The 24,504-nt window shown below is 36.3% G+C and overlaps 1 protein-coding gene across 9 annotated transcripts in view; it reads left to right on the top strand.

Annotated features, from left to right (window-relative positions):
- Positions 1–24,367, top strand: part of cdk11b (cyclin dependent kinase 11B) — a 28,453-nt gene extending 4,086 nt beyond the window's left edge. For 2 of the 9 annotated variants that reach the window (XM_065271358.2, XM_065271359.2), the window contains exons 6-21: positions 6,050–6,214; positions 6,301–6,449; positions 7,055–7,189; positions 8,471–8,566; positions 8,652–8,780; positions 9,325–9,384; positions 10,189–10,260; positions 10,380–10,579; positions 10,667–10,879; positions 11,567–11,672; positions 11,761–11,882; positions 13,055–13,162; positions 13,398–13,514; positions 15,903–16,051; positions 22,126–22,315; positions 22,529–24,365. In XM_065271358.2, the coding sequence (XP_065127430.1) occupies positions 6,050–6,214; positions 6,301–6,449; positions 7,055–7,189; positions 8,471–8,566; positions 8,652–8,780; positions 9,325–9,384; positions 10,189–10,260; positions 10,380–10,579; positions 10,667–10,879; positions 11,567–11,672; positions 11,761–11,882; positions 13,055–13,162; positions 13,398–13,514; positions 15,903–16,051; positions 22,126–22,315; positions 22,529–22,621 (2,104 nt within the window). In that variant the 3' untranslated portion in view covers positions 22,622–24,365. Of the gene's footprint in view, positions 1–6,049; positions 6,215–6,300; positions 6,450–7,054; positions 7,190–8,470; positions 8,567–8,651; positions 8,781–9,324; positions 9,385–10,188; positions 10,261–10,379; positions 10,580–10,666; positions 10,880–11,566; positions 11,673–11,760; positions 11,883–13,054; positions 13,163–13,397; positions 13,515–15,902; positions 16,052–22,125; positions 22,316–22,528 lie in introns of all 9 variants that reach the window. The other 7 variants (XM_065271360.2, XM_065271363.2, XM_065271365.2 and 4 more) reach the window with 7 other exon arrangements.
- The last annotated feature ends 137 nt before the right edge of the window (positions 24,368–24,504 follow it).

The raw sequence follows: 24,504 nt of genomic DNA, 5'->3' as shown, positions 1-24,504 counted from the left end.
CCCCTAGTGAAATTTGTCTAGAACCGCCACTGGGCTTCATAGAGACAAAAAGATGGTAAACTTTTTAAAAACAACTTTGGTGAAGAGATTTGGCCGATAAGTTGATGTACTCAAATTTAAGCAGCATGCGGAGTAGGGCTGTCAATTTTTGAACGGATATTGAATATCATGAAATGTTTCCGAATATATTAGAATATCGCGCATCAAAAATAAAAAGCACCATAATGGAGATTCAATCACAAGTTTATTAACAGTGACAGTCATAAACAGTACTGTCTGGATTACTTTTTTACTTAATGTTTAAAACAGCAGGTTATCAACTTATGAATAACAACTTGTATGAAAAAAAAACCTATTCAGAACAGGTACAAACAATAATGTGACAACTTAAACAGCAGCAGGAGTAAGGCATTTAGCCAAGCCCAAACGGAATCCGCGCTCGTAGATTTCGGCGGAAAACTGTGCGGATTTAATGCCTGTCATTGACAAGCACACATATCCCACACTTGAGCGTGTTTGTGAGAAGAAATCTCATTGACAACAAGCACACATACAGCCTATCCCGCGCGTTTTTGAGCCGTCATTGACAAGTACATTAACCCTGCGTGTGCTGTTTGCTTGACCGTTTTTAATGATAGAGAGTACAAACCATTTGATATTTGAGATGAAATTAAATTTACCGCTGAGTTTCGCAGATCTCACTTGACTCTCTATGTGACACGCGACAGTCAGCACATGATAATTTCAAATGACAAAGACAAATGCTGTTTACAAGACAAATGCTGTTGTCGTTAAATGTAAAGTTTACATTGCGTTGTAAAAATTATGAAATTATCTTCATACATGCTAATTTCATAATGCGAACGTATTAACACAAGCTTTTTATTCTGCTATAATATTTTACACTATAAACAATAATGCCATTTTATATAGAAACTATAATTATATCTTGACTTTCACATTAGGTTCATGTTGGTCCAATTTGATTCCCTCTCTTGCGCACAGTTGTCGGTCTCACTCTCAGCCTCCTTCCTATTACGAGGTGTTAGACTGTAAAAAATGCGCTACACATGGCATTTTAAAAACCGGATGGTTTATTTATAGTTTGAATACGGATATTTCACCTCATGTTCGAATGCATAAATGCGGATGTCGTCCGTTCTCATACCGATAATCATGTTCTCTGTTTACGCATCGCATCGTACCATTAAATTACTGGTTATTTTACTCTCTGACTGGTAAAGTGCCTAAAGTGCCTTATTTAATTACAAGAAAAATCAAAACGACGGTGAAAGACGGTGTCGCGGTGGGCAAGTTTTTATACTCTAATCAACATGGGTGTGGACAAATACGGAAATGTAATTGATTATTAATCAGGAAAAATTATTTTGACAAAAGTTCAGTTAAAGATTTTTTTTTTAAGATTAAAAAACAAATCACTGCATATGGTACTGGTATCGGGTATCGGCCTCGATACCACATTTTCTAAAGTACTCGTTAAAAGTCCCCCGATACCTAGAATCGATACCACGGTCTGAGAAATGAATATGTTTGAGCGGCGTGTAAGGGGTTAATGCCTCTTGTGTTGTCCAAAGAGGCAGGGTTTACAACAAACTGGAAAACTAGTCCTTTGTTTTTTTGTTAAATTATATGACTAAAGCTGTTACCTTTAAATTTAAATCATGTTTTTTTATTAAGTACTCGGTATCGGCAAGTACTGAAATGCAAGTACTCGTACTCGTATTCCAAAAAAGTGGGATCGGTGCATCCCTAACTGCATCCATACCTTAAAATTACTGGTAATTTTTATATTTAGCACACACACAGTCAAAAACAATATTATCAATATATGTTCAGCTTTTTTCTTTCTTTTATTGTTTGATTGACATTGAGACAAACAGTTTTGAGATCTACTGTAATGCAAGGATCTAATATAATGTTACACATCGGATGTTTTTCCCAACAGTTAATCAATCATTTACATCATATGTAGGCTATATTAAAGGCAAAATAGATTGTCAACAGTTAAGAGAGTAACTTGTTTTTCGTACATTTCTATTCAAAATGTAATGCTATGCAAAAGTGAAACTAAGATGACAGAATAACTGTAGCGTCTTTATTATTAACTGACTGAACACTTGACTCTTAATTGGACATTTAGATATGAAAGTTTTTCATCAACAGTATCTGCGTGAAACATTATAAACATTGAAAGTCACCTGCGGCTCGACTGTTTCAGCACGTCCACTATGTTGCTGAGAGTCCGCTTAATTAACGGCTTTTCGTTCAGTCCGCATAAGCTAAACATTTTTTGTTCTGTAATTTTTTTACTAGCATAGGCTATATTTCTACATATTTTTGACCAAGTAACACTCGGATATAATTTGTTTTGTAATGTAAGTTCATTTTAACTTGTTCTGAATTGATGACAAATCTTTCTGACTAAAAATGATCTATCCAGCCAAAATAATGATTTATTCGTTTTCATACTTTATAGATACACATTAATTTATCTACTAATATACTATTGAAAATGCCATAAACAAATATTCATTGCCTTCTGTACAGGTGCATAAATACTGTCTTACTTTTAATTTCTTTAAGACACTGCTTTGTTCTGTATTTACCCATGCTTTGTAAATTTGCACTTAAAAAGCCTTCTTGTTAAGAAATTGTTCTTTAATTTATTTTTGTTTTAAAATATATATATATATATATATATATATATATATATATATATATATTTAGCTGTAGTATAGCTTTAAGTCCATGTGCGTGCAAGAAGGAATCCTCTCTCTACAAGCTCTCTTGTGTAAAGTGAAGCCCACAAACCCCCATGCGAGGAAAAGCATGCAATGTGCATGTTAATGTGACACTATAATAGTAATAAATAGTAGTGGCATAGCATTTTTTGTCTTTCAAAAAAAGAATTAGAAATCGAATCGAACCGTGACCTTAGAATCGGAAATGTAATCGAATCGAGGATTTGGAGAATTGTGACACCCCTATGACATATTAAAAAATCATCTTATCAGTTTCATGTATGATAGTTAGTCATCTGGTGAATGTAACACGTCAGACTTGCATTTTTATGCATTCTAAAGCTTTTTTGCACTGATTTCAGACTTTTTTTCTTTTTTGTTTATTAATAGAGTACAAATTAAAGCGACACCATGTAGTTTTTCAACCGTCATAATAAATTTTCCAGACCCTTGTGATAGTACATCGACTTTAAATAGGTTAAATGACATGTCTACCATAGCCTGACGGGGTCTCTATCACTTTTACTCATACGTCACTTCCTCAACACAATTTTTTTTTTTACGTGAATTTTGCTGGAGGCTACTTAAGGAGTGTAGAGAGCAATTTCTATTATGTGACTCTGTGGCACCGTGTTAGTGTCACAGACCTATGACACGGGCAACCCGGGTTCGATTCTCCTTTAAGGCAATTTTTTATATAAACTCAAGATCTTGATTAATACATAAATGCAATCTTTATAAATGATGGCGATTATCTTGCATATAGTTCCCTGTATTCAGATACTGCATTCACGTGTTCACGTATTTACCTTTCTTTTACTGTCTATGTATTTACATTACAATCCAGGATGCCATAGCAATCAAACTTGCTCAAACTCACACAGTGTAAAACCAAACCCTATTTATTCACCAATCCCTATTCATTCACCAATCAGATCCGAGCGTTTGTCTCTTCTCTCTTCCTCATTTGCTGCGTTCTGCTGTCACTCGCGTGACGTATTACAAAGCGGCAGACCTAAACACATCGGTTTACTTGGATTTGGAGTAGGGTTGTTGCGGTGACAGAATTTTCCCACCGGTTAATCAGCACGTGACAAACCCGGTTTTACCGGTTTCACCGGGTGGGAGGGGCTTATAAATGCACAGAAGTTTGCATTTTACTTTCACTTTTGAATTAGATGCAACTGTTGTTTAAATCCAGCGCTTGCGTACGCTGCGTTAAATCACGTATGAATTTGCGTGCAAATGCGATTGCAACAGCTGGTTTAAGTGCTTGAGTCAATGTGCGCAGGTACTTCTGACAGAAACCCGCCAGTCCCAAGCAGAACCGGCTATTCCTCCATAAAGCGCTGCTTGAATGATGGGTTTATTATTATTCTTAATGAAAAACACAACAACAAAACGATCTCCCCTATATTAAACATCATATATGTATCTTATAACAAAAACGAGTAAGCACGCGGCTTCTGCCATCGTCTGCTCGGCGCAGTCTGACAGGAATAAATGAAATCTGACACCCGCAGCCGCTGCTCTGTGATGACGCGAGCCTCGCAAACTCTGACTGAAATAAATGAAATCTGACACCTGCTGCTCTGTGACGTGATGCGCATTCAGCTTCGCTGAATTCAGGCAGCAGACACATTCAGTTGTAAGTGTTTGCTCTCTCTAACGAAACTAAATTATTTAATTACAAGAAAATATCAAAACGATGGTGAAAGACGGTGTCCCGGTGGGCAAGTGATCTAACCGGTGAGAGGCTGAAGCACCGGTAATCACCGTTTCACCGACTATCGCAACAAGCCTAATTTGGAGCGACAATTTTCACACAAAAGAGAGGAACAACGAGCGCCATTGCGGAAAATCCTGGTGGCGTGGGAGAGAGGGACGATGCAACAATATTTGTTTCGAAAAAGGCAAGGAAATACTTCTGGTCGTTTCTCAATTGGAAGGCTGCAGCCTCCGGAGGTCAAATATGCAGGCTGCATACGTCATCAAGCCTGGTTTATTAAGGTAAACTGAGCATTACATTCGCAAAGTCATAAGCATACAATTTAAGGTTAACTAAGTATAATAGTCAACTTTATAATTGTTAATATTCTGAAATAAGACCGTCTTGATGACGTATGCAGCTTAGAAATATGACATCCGGAGGCTGCAACCTTCAGATTGAGAAATGGCTTCTGCCACGAGTTCCTCATCAGAAAGTTGCAACATGACTGAGTTTCTCCCTGATGCCTCAAAATGTTGATCGTTTAGCGTTTTAAAGGTTTAGTTTTTAGTTTAGTTTTAAGGTTGGCCAGTTCTTTTCCTTTGCGACAGTGCTGCGACGCTTGTGACCTCTAGGGGCGCTAGGCGTGAAAAATGCATGAGTTGTGCCCCCTAGTGGCCAAAAAGTTCCGCGGTGTGCCTTTAAGATTAATTCAGTTGAACGTATTTACTTCACTGAATTGACCAAACAAACTAATTTCTGCATTGATTTTTGGGATGTTCATTTTATGTTGTTTTTTTAGCTTCTTTCTTGTTTTGCAGTGCAGTTTTGTACAGTATATGAAAAATGGTTTAAATTATTTCAAGTTCTAAATAATAAATTGTAAATTAGGGATGCTCTGATCGGTATCAGTCATTAATTGAATTATTTAACGTCTCGATCGGTACTAAATTTGGCCGATCTCAGGAACCGATCTTAATATAATTTTTTATTATAAGGGTTCCTGAACACAGGTGCGTTTTTACACCATGCCAGCATTATTACAATCAGTCGCTCATGTGCGACCTGCAAATTTGGATTTCTTTGCCTTACAGAGATATTATTAAAATCATGCTACAGTACATGTGTATATTCTATTGTTGCACACACTCCAGTCCTAACATACAGTGTGATGCAGCTTCACATCCCCATTAAACAGCGTATGCAATGCAGACATTTCATATTCGTGCTTCAAGTTTATCATTTACAGAGCAAAGATCTTTTATATCTTAAAATTACAGTAAACTAATACATCTGTCAATAATAAAAATCACGCTCTGTTTTTGTCTAAAGAGCTGTTGTACTTTTATAAGTTGAAGTGTATATTTAATTCATACAGTGAAGGCATGTGCAGTGTTTTATTTTCATTAGCGTACTTTTAACAGCCTTTTTAAAGTCATATTAAATTTCTCTTTGTAAAATTGAGTATTTGTTGTGCTTATTTATTTGATTTTCTTTTAAAACAATAATGTACTGTACCTAATTACTGCAATAATATAACAAAGGCAACGTTTGTGGTGTTACTTTATCTGAAAAAAAGGTTATCAGGGACAGTAACCAAAGAGCTTACATCACAGCTTGAAGAATCGGAATCTGTACTTGGTATCGCCTGCAATAATCCTGATCGGAGCATCCCTAATGTTAATAATAACTTATGGCCCTTTATGTCTGATGTGGTTGGAATGTTACCCTCTCGGCCTGTGAAGTTGAGTACCTCTGATATATACCATTTCAGTTTCTAATACTGTATTGTAAGATTTTGGTTATCAGCTTCTATGTGTTTAATCTCAGAGATCGTCTGGAGCAACTAGAGCGACAGCGGGAACGAGAGCGAAAGCTCCGTGAACAGCAGCATAAAGAGCAGAGGGAACAACGAGAACTAAAAGAGAGAGAGAAAAGAGCAGAGGAGCGGCGCAAAGAAAGAGACATGCGCAGAGAAGGTATTTTTTCCTAATATTATGACTGCATTGATCAGCCGAAAATCTGCCAGTGGGAACAGACCAGTTTTATAATTGGGGTGGGCAAGGCCACTTTAGGGGGTCCATAGTAAGGCTAGGTATAGAGTATCAAAAAAATTATTTTCGTTCTGCACCAAATAGTAGCTAATTAAAGGGATAGTTCACCCCAAAATTAAAATTCTGGCATCATCTATTCACCCTCATGTTGTTCCAAACCTGTATAAATTTCTTGTTCTGTTGAACACAAAGGAAGATATTTGGAGCAGTGTTTGTAACCAAACCATTTTCGATCTGTTTGAGCCACCATAGTATTTTTCTTTCCCACTATAGAAGTCAGTGATGCTGCTGTTTCCTGCTTAATTGCACATATCTTCCTTTTGTATACAAATATCTTCATTTTAAACAGAAATTTATACAGGTTTGAAACATCTTAAGGGTGTGTAAAGGGAAAACTGTATTTTTAATCTGGGTTAAGCACAGTGTAAAAAGCCCTTTGGTTGTGATGATAATTTTTTAAAAAGATTTATACACTGTTAAAATACAGACAAAAAGATTATTTGTTAATATGATTTTTGTTTGTTCAATAGCTGTGCCTTATCATAGAGGGGCTCCCGGTGAGGAGTATGCTGATAAAAGCCGGCCTCGACACCGTAGCCACAGTCGGAGTCCTATTCGGCAACAGAGAGAGCCAAAAACAGAGATCACAGAACAACGCAGAACAGGTTACAAACAGATATTTAATGTGATACATCACTATTATTAGGAGGATTAGACCATAATCATTAAAGTGCTGTTGTACTGAATATCAATTCAATTCAGGTTTCATTTTTATAGCACGTTATAGCTCGTGCTTCAAATGTACACGCATACAAATTTTCTCAAACAGTGAGTAGACAACTGTTTAACTTCTTCTTTTAAAGAAGATTTAATTTAAGATTAGCAAGGCCTTAAAACACGTGATGGTTCTGTCACGCTGGCCCCGAAATTGTGCTATGCTTTTTGTCGACCCTGGATTGAAATTAAAGTGAAATCAAACTTTGATGCTCCAAATATCATTATAAGGTTATGACAGAAACATCACAGACAGAAACGTCAACACTCTTAAAAGCCACCTGGTCAGTAAAATTACAGGACTTTAGGGATGCTCCGAGAAGGATTTTTGCAGCCGATACCGATTTGTTGTCTTCATGATCGGCCGATACCAATGCTGATAACAATTCTTCGAGCGGATATGCAAGCTCTTTGATGACTGTAACTATTAACATTTTTTCTAGATAAGGTAATGCCACAGATGTTGACTTTGTTATTTTACTTATGTAATAAGTAATTAGGTATATTATTGTTTTAATAGAGAATCAAATAAATAAGCACAACAAATATTTCTTCTGCAAAGAGAAATTTAATATGCCTTTAAAAAAGCTTATGTCTGTTAAAAGTAATAAAAATAAAACACTTCACAGGCTTTACTGCATGAATTAAATATACACGCATTTGTATGAAGTACAACAGTTCTTTAGTCAAGAGCAGAGAGTGATTTTATTGAGAGATTAATTATGTTACTGTAGCTTTAAGACGTGAGGGAGAGAGATCACTCTGTACACGTGCACGGATGACAGGCAGGCTGCTGTGTGTGCGCAGCGGGTGTACGCAGACAAGAGCAGCTGTGAGGAAAATAAAAGTTTAAACACTCAAACTTTATAACACAGATATGTGTTGTCTACGCAGTTTGATGGGGATGTGAAGACGCGTCACGCTATCAGGACCATTCAGGAGCCCTGTGATGAAAAAGTAAACCGAAAGATCGGATCATGAGATTGGCAAATTTAGCGAGTACCCATCGAGTCATTTAATGCCGTTATCCGCCTTTACCAATCTGCGGCCGATTGATCGGAGCATCCCTATAGGATTTTTTTTTTAAAATTGACTATAGCTAAGATACTCTGGTTCAAAGTGCTAATTTATTTGACTTTTTAACTCTGCATAATTGTTTGTTTTGTTTGCAGTACGAGAGGGGAAGATGGAGGATAAAGATGTTCTGTCTGATCTTCAGGATATTAGTGACAGTGAAAGGAAGACCGCTTCACCAGAATCCTCACTAGGTATGTCACATTGTCTGTTTGTCTATCTGTCTGTTTCAGGTGGTTTTAGTGTGTGTTGATTATATGTGTTTGTGTGTTCGGTCAGGCTCTGGATCTGAGGATGATGATGATGATGATGGTGATGAGAATGATGAGGAAGAGTCCAGCAGTCAGAGTGAAGGAGATGAGGAGGGTGAGTCAGCATCAGACTCTGAGGGCTCTGAACAGAGTGGAGGTTAGTCTATATACACACACATATATACACACACTACTATTCAAATGTATAGAATCACTTCCTCTGTATTAGTATTTATTATCATTTTTTTTTAAATAATAGTAAACACACAGGGCTTAAAATTAAGACATTTTACTGTGTAGCACTTATGCTCCTAACTTCAAAAAGTTATGTATATATACATTTGACACAAGTTATTTTTCTGTATGCATGTGCTCCGGGTATGCATACTAGAGATGCACGGATCAGCTCAAATGTCACCCGAATCTGCTGCTTCAAATATATACTAAACCTGATCTGCATTCGATCCACACATTACAATTATATAATTCTTAGTTTTATGGTACTATCAATACATACTTCAAATCGGTGATGTTAGAGCTGATCTGTATGTAACGTTATGCGCTGACATATGCTGCTTTATGAGCATTTGTTTATTCGTCACTGCAAATACCCGATCACGCACCCACTCACGCGTTGCACATTACAAACCCTGCACTTGATTCATCTTCGTTCGTTAACCACTTCGCTAAAACAATTTCAGATGAACGACTTTGCAGGCCGTTTACATTGATGGACAGCTACAAAACACACTGCAATAAAGGTAATTTTAGAAAATCCATCTGTGGGCAGTGTTTGAAAACTGTAGCATTCCTTAATTGTCATTACTTAACTGATGAGGGGCAAATAAAAAAACTTTATAAAGTAGACTTCTCATAATAACACACAGAACATACCTAACATTGACATATGATTATCCTGTTTATGTTATTTGGAATGTTCTTTTTGAAGCATATCTACATGCTCGAGTGAAAGTCGACTCTTGAGTAAGGATTTTGACCAATACTGCGGGAAATTCTGCTTGCATCCTTGCATGCTTAAGGAGAAACGGATGGACTCACGTGTACTTAATGCAAAGAGAAACATATGTTTTTTTATAATTTTTGTTGGGCACACAATTACGACAAGGATTGTGCTAAAAACTGTGATGTTTTTACACACAACAAATGGGATTAAACGTCAGCAAGACAACTGGCTGAGCATATATGCATATGCAATATTAGATGACTGACACCAGCTGACATAGGATTTTTTAATAATTAAAATATGCTTTGTATTACATTTGGATAATTTTGCGTACATTAACTGTCTATTAAAATATTAAATGGAACCGGGAGATCAAACCTTTCATTTCCATTTGATGGATTACGGTGTTGCAGCATACAGCTAATAATCAATTTTGCTTTCAGAAAGAGTTTGTGATTATTTTTAAACTATATATATATGTTTGAATATTGGTGTCATAATATAATTTTGCTGCTTTTTAGTGCAGTAAACCACTTTGTTTGAGTTTAGGTCAAAATGAATGACATTATCATACATCATATAAACATTTTTCTTTTCTTAGGTGAATTAAGTGATGAAGAACAGTCAGAAGAGGAGGAAGAGGACAGAGAGAATGGAAATCACATTCCTCCTAGTAAGTGTTTGATAAACATGTACTCTAGCGACACTTACATTTTACTTATTGTTGTACAAATATTTTTGTGTTTTATGCCCAGTTATGTGGCCATCTATAATGGCTGTTTATTATGTCAGTTCCAGAGTCAAGGTTTGATCATGATTCAGAGGTAAGCGTTGAAGAAGGGGAGACCGAGGATGGTGAAGATGCCGGAGATGTTACACCTCAGACTCCCTCTCATTCAGCTACTCCAGAAGACAACTACGTTCCTGAATCTCCTCCCATCTCACCTGTCGAGTTGAAGAAAGAGCTGCCCAAATACCTGCCCGCTTTACAGGTACATAAACGTGCACAAACATCCACATTACCCTCACGTGATCACACAAACACTGTTTTTATTCTTCATGTCATTGCTGTGCTTTAGGGCTGTCGGAGTGTGGAGGAGTTCCAGTGTTTAAACCGCATTGAAGAAGGCACTTATGGAGTCGTCTATCGAGCCAAAGACAAGAAGACTGATGAGATTGTGGCCCTGAAGCGACTGAAGATGGAGAAAGAGAAAGAGGGGTTTCCAATTACCTCACTGCGAGAGATTAACACCATCCTGAAAGCCCAGCATCCAAACATCGTCACCGTCAGGGTCAGAAAACCTTCTTTCTTATTTTACAATAATTATTGATACGTTTTAAAACGTTTAAAAAATATATGTTTTATATAAATGATGTTTAGCTTACTTATGCAGGGCTAATTGTTATTTGTTAGTGAGGGTTATTAAGGGACTAGTTTACTACCAAATGAAAAAAGCCCATATATTACTCTCAGCCAAACAGTCAAGGTTATATATATAATATCCTGGCTCTTTTCATCTTTATGAATTGGATAGTGATCCATTTTTAAAGATCCAAAAAGTGCATTGATCCGTCAAAAACGAATCCATATGGTTATTAAATGTCTTCTGAACTGAAGCAAAGTCAGTCAATAAATTTGCGTACGGCCAATCAGAACGATGATCCATACATGCACAAGAGTATTTACTGCTTTTGGATCCGTAGATGCTCCATTGTTTTATCAGGTGGGTTACAGCGCCACCTACAGCATAATAGCAGATATATGGATTGCTGTTAAAACTAGTCTTTGGCGGGGAAATGTTGGCTTTCAGTTGACGAAATAACTTGTCGATGGTGTAGAAAGAATCAATGCGCTAAGAAAACAAATAAATTCAAGAATTAAATCAAGATGATCATGTTGATAATAAGTCTGAATGTAAAAGTATAAAGGCACCCTTGTGCTATCTAAGCAGTCTCTTATGTTGTTTTGGCTGTTGTAGGAGATTGTTGTGGGCAGTAATATGGATAAAATCTACATTGTGATGAATTATGTGGAGCATGATCTGAAGAGTCTAATGGAAACCATGAAGCAACCCTTCCTGCCTGGTATGAAAACACACACACATCAGATTGGATTCATGATGTAACATCTTTAAAGAATGAATTCCTCTGTGAATGTTTGTTTCTTCTACAGGTGAGGTGAAGACGCTGATGATTCAACTTTTGAGAGGCACACGTCATCTTCATGACAACTGGATCCTTCATCGTGACCTGAAGACCTCCAACCTTCTACTGAGTCACAAAGGCATTTTAAAGGTAGAATTACAACAACTGAATCAAATTTTTACAAAAAAAATTCTTCCTGTCCTTTGACGCAGGATATATACTCGCAGTTTTCGTTATCACATTTGCCTTATAGCAAATCAAAATCTATTGAACACAAAAACGCTTCCTTAAGGTCTTTGCACATTGGGTCTGAAATGCTTGTTCTAAATCTTCTCAGATAAGAAACAATTCTCCCTAGCAGGGAGGGATTTAGAAAGCTGCCTTGCTTTAGTTAGCTAAACAATAGCTTGTTGCTATTCATCCATTCGCAGTGAATAGTGCTAACATTACGGAGACTATACTTTGTATTGTTTTGCACATTTTTTCCCAATGGATGAATTAATACGCATCAGATACAGTGTGCAAAGATATTGACACACAAAATCATTTTCAACAGGTGAATGTTTAAGTCACATCAAGTCTTTGTCACATGTGATGCATACTGTATTCAAAATATGCAGGATGTTGTAAACACACCTGAAGCAGCCAATTAAGGTCTTACTAGGCATACTAGAAACTTTTAGGCAGGTGTGCTGAGGCAAGATGGAGCTAAACTCGGCAGGACCAAAGTTGCCCATCCCTAAGTTAGATTAAAGTAATTTTAAACTTTAAAACTGCATTTAGTGGCAAACGACTTCAATTCTGTCATCTCTATTTAACTTTGCGTGCTCAGAATTTTTACACATTCACTGTATGATTTAACAAAATACGAATAGCCTTAAAGGCTATTACATTCTGAATTAAAAAATGTACCAAAAAAAATTACTCTCAATTTATTTAAGTTTTTATTATACATGTATTATGGGTAAAGTTTTGAAAAAAATATTGGTTATATGTCCTAGCTTTGAACTAGTAAGGGTTTTGGACCACATGGTGTTGGAATATTGAGGCAGTATGCGACCACGACACAAAGTGATTGCTTAAATTTTTTTCAGTCGGATGATTTTTTGGCTTAAATCCCTGACCCATGATGTGCTGAAAAAAACATGTGTAGTTGTGTCTTTGTGAACATCTACAACACTATAACAATGTGCAACACTAATGCTTTTTGTCTGTGTGTACTTTGGCCTGTTTTTTTTTTTCTCAACAATGCAAAGGGTTTGACCTGGTGTAAAATTTCTTTTAATTGAAATGGTGGTTAAGATGTGAAATATATTTTGCAGATTGGAGATTTTGGTTTAGCTCGTGAGTACGGCTCTCCCCTCAAGCCCTATACTCCTGTGGTGGTCACACTGTGGTACCGCTCACCTGATCTACTGCTGGGGGCAAAGGTCAGTCAAATACATCATTAAACATGACACTGACCATACACAACTGATCTTAAATGTCCTTAAAAAGAACAGTTTCTTTAATCACAGACACAATAAACTCTTGTGTACATGCAAACATGCAAGTTAACAGTTTAACATTGTACTGCTGTTTCAAGTTTGATAATATTACTTGCAGTGGGATGATGGTATGGTTTGTAAAGGCATTTGAACACTAAGTCTTAAATCTGTCTCTCAGGAATACTCAACAGCTGTGGACATGTGGTCTGTAGGATGTATATTTGGAGAACTTCTCACCCAGAAACCTTTATTTCCTGGAAAATCTGAGATTGATCAAATTAACAAAATTTTCAAGGTATGTTTTAATGTGTGGCACACGTTTTAAATACTTAATGGAGAAATTAAGCCGTAAATGCTTCGGTGATTTTGGTAACGCATTAGCTGAACTAATAATGTATAATATACCCATGCTGACAAATTTTCAAGTTCTTAATATTTTGTCATTCTCTATTAAAAACACTATGTATAATTTGTTGAAATTTGACAAAAAAATGACAAAGCTACACCTGTTTGAAGTTGATGAAGTAAATTTTGAGGAAAAAAACTTTTTAAGTTTTAAAAAACGAAATCACTTTCTTTTATTGTTTGATTGAAAGCTTTAAGATCTACTGTAATGCAAGGATTTAATATAATGTTATACATCAGATATTTTTCTCAACAGTTAACCAAGCATTCACTTAATACATAACAGTTATATCTGCATGAATTCTTGACAAAACAGATATTTTTTAAACTAATTCTGTGTATATGTGTATATGTGTACGCCTGCGATATGAATGCGATATGGCCCAGCTTGTCAGGGAACTACGGCTCTGTGTAGTTAATGTTGCGCCATCTAAAAGCAGCTGTTGGCGATTTAATACTAATCAAGGAACCGGCATTACTGACGTGATGCGCATGGTATCGCATGCGATTTATCGTGCAGCCCTAATGTGTATACCGTACTTTCTACAAACCCCATCGGAATATAAACCGCATCATTAAAAAATGCGTCATTAAGACGAAATAACATGTATAAGTCACAGTGGACTATACGTCGCGTTTATTTAGAAAATTATTTCACAAAATCCAAGCCGAAGAACAGCCATTTAATCTGGAAAGGCAAGTTATTCAATTAAACAATAGCAGACAGAACAGCAGGCTGAATAGATGTCTGTACGTTAAAGTAATATATAATACGTTAAAGTTAAATATAATAAAATATATCAGTTATTTACACGATAAACCATAGCATACAGAATTTACCTGGAAGGTTGAAAAGGCCAAATTAACCGAACAAGCCAACTAGTGTGAAGTTCACATACTCTTCATTCCACATTACAGAACCCATTGAATTACATAATTACAAAAGCAGCATATAGTGGACTCTCGCGGCTGTAGACGGTAATGATGTCTCTTGCCTTATAAATGTCAAAATTAATTCATACTGACTTACAAGGCGCACCTGATTGTAAGACGCAGCACCAGCCAAGTTATGTAAAAAAAAACGCGGCTTATAGACCGGAAAATTGGGGTTGTGCGCTTGCTTCAGATGTGTCAGTCAGTGCGAGGAAGATCCCGCACTTTATTTTCTCATTCCTGCATGTATTTAAACCAAAACCAAAATTTCCGTGGATGGACATGCATCCTTTGTATTATTTAGGACGGTACACCCCTCAGAAAATGTACAAAAACAGATTAAGTTGTTATGTTTAATGACTAGAGCACTAGGATTGCTAGACAAGGGCTTAATTTACCTCAAGTTCAACCAAAATTGACATTATTTTTTCTGTAGCCTGTAGACCGCACAGGTCACATATTTTATATAATTTGTTGATCATATGTTTGATGATAATTACAAATGCAATTTATGTTGTTAATGCCAACAGAACAACTTATCATAGATTTTAAACATATATTAGTTAATGTTAAAATTAGCTGTCTGTTATTAGAAGAAAAGGAAAATAAGAGCATACATTTATGATGGTGTGTGCGACCACTGTCTATTTCCATTGTGTATGTTGTTTATAGTGGACCATGTCTCAACATTTTTCTTGCGCTTGCACTGTTGTACGTGTACTGTCAAAATAGATGTCAAAAATTGGACTTCACACAGACGGGTTGTGCGGAAATTACTTCCTGCAGACAGACACCGACGGTCGAAGTAGAGTTTGGGCTTCATCTAATGCTTCAGAAGGAAGCAAAATTTCATCATTTCACGTTTTATGCTGTAAATTTCAAGTGTTCTGAAGGCATTACAAATGAGTTTGAAAAAAATAAACACATATAACACGAACCTATGTTTAAAGTGTACACGTTAATCAGTGGTTACTGCAGTAAAAGAGTTTATTTTCATCATGGTGCCACTGGATAATATTGCTGGATAATAATGTATTTGTTTTTTCCAGAAGCTGCAATTTTATGTAGAACATACTCAGCAAGTGTATTGAATGATGAATTTGCACATGTTTTGTCTTAAAGCATGTTTAAAACACCACATAGACACATAAACAACAACAAAAACCTGATTTTCAACACGGGGGGACTTTAAAACTTTTTATACTGAATATTTTCTATGCTTGAGTATCAATAAACAACCTGTTTATAGGACAAAAACCATCGAAAGGGTAAAACCTTTAATATCTTTTTATTCACTCATACTTTGATCAATTAAATAATTGAAGGTCTGTGTTTGTGCCTGTAGGATTTGGGCTCTCCCAGTGAAAAGATCTGGCCAGGTTACAGTGAGCTGCCCGCAGTAAAGAAGATGACTTTTACTGAATACCCCTACAACAACCTCCGTAAACGCTTTGGAGCGTTGCTCTCCGACCAGGGCTTTGACCTCATGAACAAGTAAGATTCACATGTCTCGTTTTGCACAAATATATTTTTAATAGCTTTTTTAAAAATTCATGAAGAAATAGAACAGAATTCAGATTCACACAAAAACAAATGTAGGCATTTCTGTATTTAGTTCAAATTTTAACTAGTCACACTATTGCATTTCAACAGCTCATTTGCTTTGGTTTTTTTCTGCTGTTTTGTCTTAAACACATTTATTTGAGTAGACGCGCTCCTACCTGCATGTCATCTAGGGATGTAACGATTCAGTCGCGTGTCCCATTAAAAATGCCTGTCTGAAATCGATTCTGAATCGCAAGGCTACGATTCTTTGTTTCATGCACGGCTTGTGCGTGTACTATGGCATTTTGTCAGTAGGAAGTCCTTATCAATCTAAAATCATTATGAGTTGGAGTTGTTTATAACGTGCATTTAAAAAAGCAACACTCGTTAAATAAAAATCATTCAAAATATTCTTTATTATCATGAAAATGCCTGAAACAATTTGAAGAACCGCGTATAAATATTCCTGTAGACATTTTCTGGAATAGCGTTTGTAATGCTACGTCTTCTGTGGCACAAAGGACGTTTCTGCATGAGAGCGCCCCCTGGCGTTCGGATGTGCCGGGATTTCACCGTAATTCATTCAGATTCATTCACTGAGAAAACGCCCATTTACACGGTTAATCGTTACACCCCTACTTTACCTAAACATAAAACTCAACTCTTACACCTTTCAATAAATAGTAAGATAAACTTAAATATGGATGTTTTAATGTGTTATCTTAAACATTACCATTAGTTAATTTCAAATGATTCAATCTTCATTTATGAATCAAACTATAACCAAACAGTAGCCATTTTGAGTACAATCTGTTAGTGACCTGGTTTTATTTACTGCAATGATACACGCACAGGTGTAATAGACTTTAAACATCATTCAAACTTCAGTCACTTCACATCATGGTTTGCTTTGCAGTGAAAGGGAGCTGTGTTTCATAAAGTCTTGTGAAACACTGTTTGAAGGGATTCTTTCATTGGTTGACACTTCAGAAAGGTCGAACCTGAAAGATGTATTTGTATTTGAGCTCTATATATCATCACTGCTCAAAGAAGCATGAGATCTGTGGGACATCACAACTGTGCTGCAAATACCACGTATATATGAGAGGAAACGCATGAAAATAAACTCTAAAATACTTTTACCGCAAGTAGGCTTTGCTTAAGTTTAAATGTTTAACAAAAGACCAGCATAACATAACAATGGGCTCATCCAAACCTTAGAGAACAGTTCAAACATGCTCATCCAATAAATTGAATAGTAATTCTGTATGACACTAAAGGATGAAGGTTGTTCTGTTAGAGATTTACATTTGATGCTGAATAAGTGTGATGTGGACTGTTATGGTTGATTAAGGATCAGACGTGATGCTGCATTCTGGGTAATAATATCCAGAGGTTTGGTCAAAGATTTTAGATAAAAATTAGGGATGTCAAATTATGCATTTTCCCATATTCGATGATCATTTAAATTAACGATCAATCAATCGAATAATCGTTAACAGTAATAGTGCAATAAGCCATTACAGCAGTGGCATATAGCCAATGACATAAAAGTGTGCGTAAAAACACCAGCTTCCTCACGCGAATTTAAAAAGATTTTATTTTGTCTAAATAATATGCTAGTGGGATTGTAAAATGAGTCAATGTAGTTGGTGTTTTGATAAAAATCATCAATTTAATCTCGTAACGAAATATAATGACTAATAGACACAGTAAACTCATAACGGGCACTTCGCACAGTCGCATGCATCCATGACAAAATAAAAGTTTCATTATCATCAAGTGTTATTTTTCTAGTTGTTCACCTCACTTTCTGAGTCGTCGATACACCGCTTGTTGTAATTATATCCAAGAAGCACACGAAAGGGCACTTTTCCCGTCGTTACCTCAGCTTTAGACCTGCGGCATACTTTCAGCAAAGATGCTTATGTTATGAAGACTTTAACCTTCCATTAGAAAACCCGCAACAGTGTTTAGCGTGTAGCGCCTCAGCCAGTCATGATGATGATCAATGATATATGTTGCGGGCGTTCAGAATGTAACGACAGTCAGTTAGAGTTTACATTTAACAGTTTCTTGCCAGAATTTAAGTTTTCATTTTAATCTGTTTATTAAAAACGGCTTCTGGACGCCTTTCCTGTGTAAAGCAGTGTTGCTATGCTAATCTTGCAGGCTTCCCTGAAGTGGGTCTTTGCTTTCAGTATCCTAACTGTGTTTAGATTTTCGGCATCGGACCCTCTCAGATCCTCTGCGGATGCCATTTTGTTGCGTTAGCAGCCAGCCTCGTCTCGAATGAGGACAAAAAGCCCAAGTGTGTGTTTGGCATCGAGCATCGTTGTGATCATGGCTAGTTTAACTTCTTCGCCCTTGGTTAGTTTTTTCACCAGCTGTGTATGTGCTTTGCGCAGGCGCCGGACACACGCGTTTGCTTTTTCGACAATCGTTAAGTTTTATCGATTTAATTCTTATCGACAATTAATCGAAGATCAATTAATTGTTAACATCCCTAATAAAAATAGATTAAGCACTGCTACGGGGATGTGGTCGCAATATGGTTGCTTTCATGACTAAAAAATGTCGGCAAACTTGACTGTAGCAGAGATCAGGGAGCTCATCACGATCCGTGCTGAAGCTGAGATCATCCACCAGCATGACAGAACAGCTCATCACGCGCTGCTTCATGTTTTTATCATAAACAAAATGCATGCGTGTGGTTTCTCGAGAGAAATTACGGATAATTCACAAACTTCAGGCGCTGTAGAACAAAACTGGATGCAGGGCTTTAAACACGTCACGTGTCTCTACGAGATCGTTACGGCATAAAGTTTGACTTTAAAGATTAAAGTCAGAATTCTGAGAATAAAGTCAGAATGGCAGTGGCCCTAATCCTTTTCCGTACTAATGAATTGGGTTTGCAACTGTTAATTATTACTGTGTGTCTCAAAAATGTGCAGGGTAGTTCATTTGACCTCCTGTTCAACATTTTCTAAAAGTAAAAAATCTCACTTCACAAGCTTTGTTGAAAACAAAAAAACTGCCTTAATTTTTTGTTTTGTGAAAAACTATGCCAAAACATTTCCTTTTATGGAACTGTTCGTTGACCCGTTTTGAGCATTTGTTCTGTCTGAATCTGCAGTCAGCTTGAATACAGACACTGTCTGATCTCAGGCCAGCACCAAAACACAGATGTTTATATAAACCCAATCTCTGACCTCAGCTCTGCGCTCATTTACAGTTCCCACAGTGACGCTAGACGTTTTACAGTAAAGCACACTTGCACCATCAGCTGTTTTTGCCATTTCACTCATTTATCGGTAGCACTTTATTTTACAGTACGTGTACTTACAGTGTACATATATGGTAAATAAGTTGTACTTACCGACAAATGTGTGGTACTTACTTTTAGGTATCTACAAGGTAATTAATTGGTATCATTACTGTACTTACCAGTAGTACATACTTGGTAGTTAAAATGTAACTCTAGATAAGTACTGGGTAATAACATATACATACGTATAGTGTAGGTATACTGTAACTAACTAGAAACACTACTCTACTTACAAATGAATGTACAATATAAGTATTTAGTATTTACATGCAAGTTAGGGTAAATGACAGGTATTTATAGTGTACATATATGATAACTAATATCAAACACTACTGTACTTACAAATTGTATATACATGATAAGTGTGTGGTACCTGTAGGTCATAAATTAATGACCGGCACATATGGTGTATGTATACTGTAACTAACAAGAAACACTACTGTACTTACAAATAGTATATACATGATAAGTGTGTTGTACCTGTAGGCCAGTGTAAGTTAATGAAAGGCATATATGGTGTATGTATGTATACTGTAACTAACTAGAAACACTACTGTACTTACAAATTGTATATACATGATAAGTGTGTTGTACCTGCAGGTAAATGTAAGTTATACTTATACCATACCTATATGATAAGAACAAACATTACTGATGTGCCATTTTGGTACTCAGTATCTTTGTCCTTTAAACCAAGCATTAAATAACCGTATGCATTAACTACTGGGTACATTCACTAGTACATCCATGGTAACTACATGGAAACAGGACTGTAAAATAAAGTGTTGCTTTTTACACAGTTATTATATAGGACCTACCACCTAAGATATAGCATCATATACATGTCACTGTGAAGCAAACCCAACCATTGACTATCCTACGCATTAACTACTGGGTACATTCACTAGTACGTCCATGGTAACTACATGGAAACAGGACTGTAAAATAAAGTGTTGCTTTTTACACAGTTATTATATAGGACCTACCACCTAAGATATAGCATCATATACTTGTCACTGTGAAGCAAACCCAACCATTGACTATCATACGTATTAACTACTGGGTACATTCACTAGTACGTCCATGGTAACTACATGGAAACAGGACTGTAAAATAAAGTTTTGCTTTTTACACAGTTATTACATAGGACCTACCACCTAAGATATAGCATCATATACATGTCACTGTGAGGCAAACCCAACTATTGACTATAATACGTATTAACTACTGGGTACATTCACTAGTACATCCATGGTAACTACATGGAAACAGGACTGTAAAATAAAGTGTTGCTTTTTACACAGTTATTATATAGGACCTACCACCTAAGATATAGCATCATATACATGTCACTGTGAAGCAAACCCAACCATTGACTATCCTACGCATTAACTACTGGGTACATTCACTAGTACGTCCATGGTAACTACATGGAAACAGGACTGTAAAATAAAGTGTTGCTTTTTACACAGTTATTATATAGGACCTACCACCTAAGATATAGCATCATATACATGTCACTGTGAAGCAAACCCAACCATTGACTATCCTACGCATTAACTACTGGGTACATTCACTAGTACGTCCATGGTAACTACATGGAAACAGGACTGTAAAATAAAGTGTTGCTTTTTACACAGTTATTATATAGGACCTACCACCTAAGATATAGCATCATATACATGTCACTGTGAAGTGAAGCAAATCCAACCATTGACTATAATACGTATTAACTACTGGGTACATTCACTAGTACATCCATGGTAACTACATGGAAACAGGACTGTAAAATAAAGTGTTGCTTTTTACACAGTTATTATATAGGACCTACCACCTAAGATATAGCATCATATACATGTCACTGTGAAGCAAACCCAACCATTGACTATCCTACGCATTAACTACTGGGTACATTCACTAGTACGTCCATGGTAACTACATGGAAACAGGACTGTAAAATAAAGTGTTGCTTTTTACACAGTTATTATATAGGACCTACCACCTAAGATATAGCATCATATACATGTCACTGTGAAGCAAACCCAACCATTGACTATCCTACGCATTAACTACTGGGTACATTCACTAGTACGTCCATGGTAACTACATGGAAACAGGACTGTAAAATAAAGTGTTGCTTTTTACACAGTTATTATATAGGACCTACCACCTAAGATATAGCATCAACCATTGTACAGTAGGTTTCTAGTTAGTTACAGTATACATACATACACCATATATGCCTTTCATTAACTTACACTGGCCTACAGGTACAACACACTTATCATGTATATACTATTTGTAAGTACAGTAGTGTTTGATATTAGTTATCATATATGTACACTTTAAATACCTGTCATTTACCCTAACTTGCATGTAAATACTAAATACTTATATTGTACATTCATTTGTAAGTACAGTAGTGTTTCTAGTTAGTTACAGTATACCTACACTATACGTATGTATATGTTATTACCCAGTACTTATCTAGAGTTACATTTTAACTACCAAGTATGTACTACTGGTAAGTACAGTAATGATACCAATTACTTACCATGTAGATACCTAAAAGTAAGTACCACACATTTGTCGGTAAGTACAACTTATTTACCATATATGTACACTGTAAGTACACGTACTGTAAAATAAAGTGCTACCCATTTTATCTTAAAAATGGTCTCTCTGCCCATCTCAGATTTCTGACTTACTGCCCCGCCAAGAGAATCACTGCAGATGAAGCCCTCAAGCACGAGTATTTCAGAGAGTCACCGCTCCCCATTGAGCCCTCCATGTTTCCCACCTGGCCGGCTAAGAGCGAGCAACAGCGAGTGAAGAGAGGAACAAGCCCACGCCCCCCAGAAGGAGGCCTGGGCTTCAGTCAGCTGGTAAAAACATTTTCATTGTCTTAAACTACACCTAAAAGCAAACATCAATTACTTGTCTTAGTTTTATTAAACGCGGTTCATCAGTTGAGATGCTATTTCTAATAAAAGGATGTCTGTGTTTCATTCAATGATTATTATTATAGTTTAGTTATCCAAAAAATCCCAAATGCATAAACATTACATTTTACACATCTTTTCTGTTGTTTTCCTTAGGGTGACGATGATCTTAAGGATACTGGTTTCCATCTGACCACAGCTAACCAGGGCGCCTCTAAAGCTGGTCCAGGATTCAGCTTAAAGTTTTGATTGGCCATCAGGCACTTTGATTCAGAGCCATGAGCGTTATTTGAATGAATGACGTGATGCTGAGACTCATTTGAGAATGATTGAAAGAGAACAGCACACAGAGCTTCATCCAGACAGACTCATTTTTACTGGCACTGAGGACCTACATGGAGGTTAAGACCTTCACATTCCTGATGCTCATCTGAATTATAACAGTGCTGTGTTTTGTTTTGGGTTTTTCTCTTTCCTCTTGTGTTTTTAATTAGCAGCAAAGCAGAGACATTGTTTTATTAGAAGCTGTGCTGTCTAAAATTGTAGTTGTGTAATAAGGTCAAAACTCATTAATGCTTTATGACACGTGAATACGAAATAAAACTGATTAAAAAAAACTTTCAGGTTGATTTTTATACTAGATATTTTTCTCTAGAAGTGAAAGATTTGAATTCTGTTCTTATCGGAAATCTCTTTGCAGTAGTCATTCTACATTAAGATTTTTAATCACTTGTTTCCAGCTGTAGAAGAATCCATCTCTAACCACATGATCTTTTGTTTCCACCTTCTAAATTGCTACCATGTCTACAATCATCACAGATTCCAATGAAATGTTTAGCTAAACAGTCTGCTGATGCATTTTGATCCTGTGTCCATTTATATCAGAATACATCAAAACCAGAACCTACAAGAAATTCTTATTGGAAAATACTGAATATCTGGCAAAATGTTGGTAAATGCATTGTGTACATTGGCAATAATGTCCAGTATAATACACAGCACACAAGACTTTATCAGCCCCATAATTTAATTCAGAGGCAACACTTTGCATTATGGTTGTATTTGTTAATATTGTATGAGAAACGGCAACAAAAAATGTTTATAGATGTAGATGTAAAAGCTTTTACAAATACATGTTTTATCTGTTACATTATCTTGGTTAATGCACAATGGACTAACACTAACAATTGTATTGGCTTTAAAGCTGCTGTTTTTCATGATCCCATTTTTCAAACTTTAGTTGCTATGTGTAAGGTTGCAATTAGAGCATACATAATACCAGCTTAATTATAAAGCTCAAAGGACTTTCAATGTTATATTTCTTGTTTTTGTGGTGTTGTGCCTATTTGTACTGTTCTGGTTTTGAACCACTGGATGGTTGTTTTCATTCTGCCCCTTTTATCTCTTAATATACCTTTACTCATTATGGGCAAAAAGTGCTATTTCCACTTCATCAGACACATTTAGATGGTAATTGTATAAAAGTCATACTGCTGCATGTGTTGCATAGAGTTCCACCTTAAATTTTCCTAAGCTTAATCTTCCATGAAGCTCATTTGCTGCTTCTATACAAGCAGCTCTGTCAAACTTTGAATGTTTTCTTTTCTCTGTTTTCTGGACCTCTACTTAACCTCCAGCATTTCTATTAGTTGGCATTACTTAATCAAATGAAGTAGGTTTGGGAGGAGCCTAAACATTCAGTCCTGTCAATCATTTTGAGAACTTATATAAGTGAGTCTGTCTCCATGCCTTCCCAGTGACGATTCTTCCGGCATTTTATTAAAGGTGCCGTAGAATGTAAAACTGTATTTATCTAGGCAAAGATTAATAATAAGAGTTGTGTACATGGTTATGACATATCATGAGCCTCATGTAAACCTTGTGCATGCAAAAGACCGCTGGAAAACAGACCAATCTCAACATGACAGCAACTGTGCAAAACAGTCGAGATGTACTGAATAAAGATATTTTGGTAATAAATGGCAAAAAGGCTACTGAAACTTTTAACATTGCTAAAACACAATTTCTGAAACCTTGCACCATTTTCTAAAAACATTAAACACAAAACCTCATCTTCGAGCACTATTTGCAAAACCTCTTGCAGTATGAAACTTTGCCCCAAAACAGTTTTA

This window comes from Paramisgurnus dabryanus, chromosome 11 (assembly GCF_030506205.2).
Source record: "Paramisgurnus dabryanus chromosome 11, PD_genome_1.1, whole genome shotgun sequence".
NCBI lineage: Eukaryota > Metazoa > Chordata > Actinopteri > Cypriniformes > Cobitidae > Paramisgurnus > Paramisgurnus dabryanus.
This window is presented reverse-complemented; position numbering and strand designations above follow the sequence as displayed.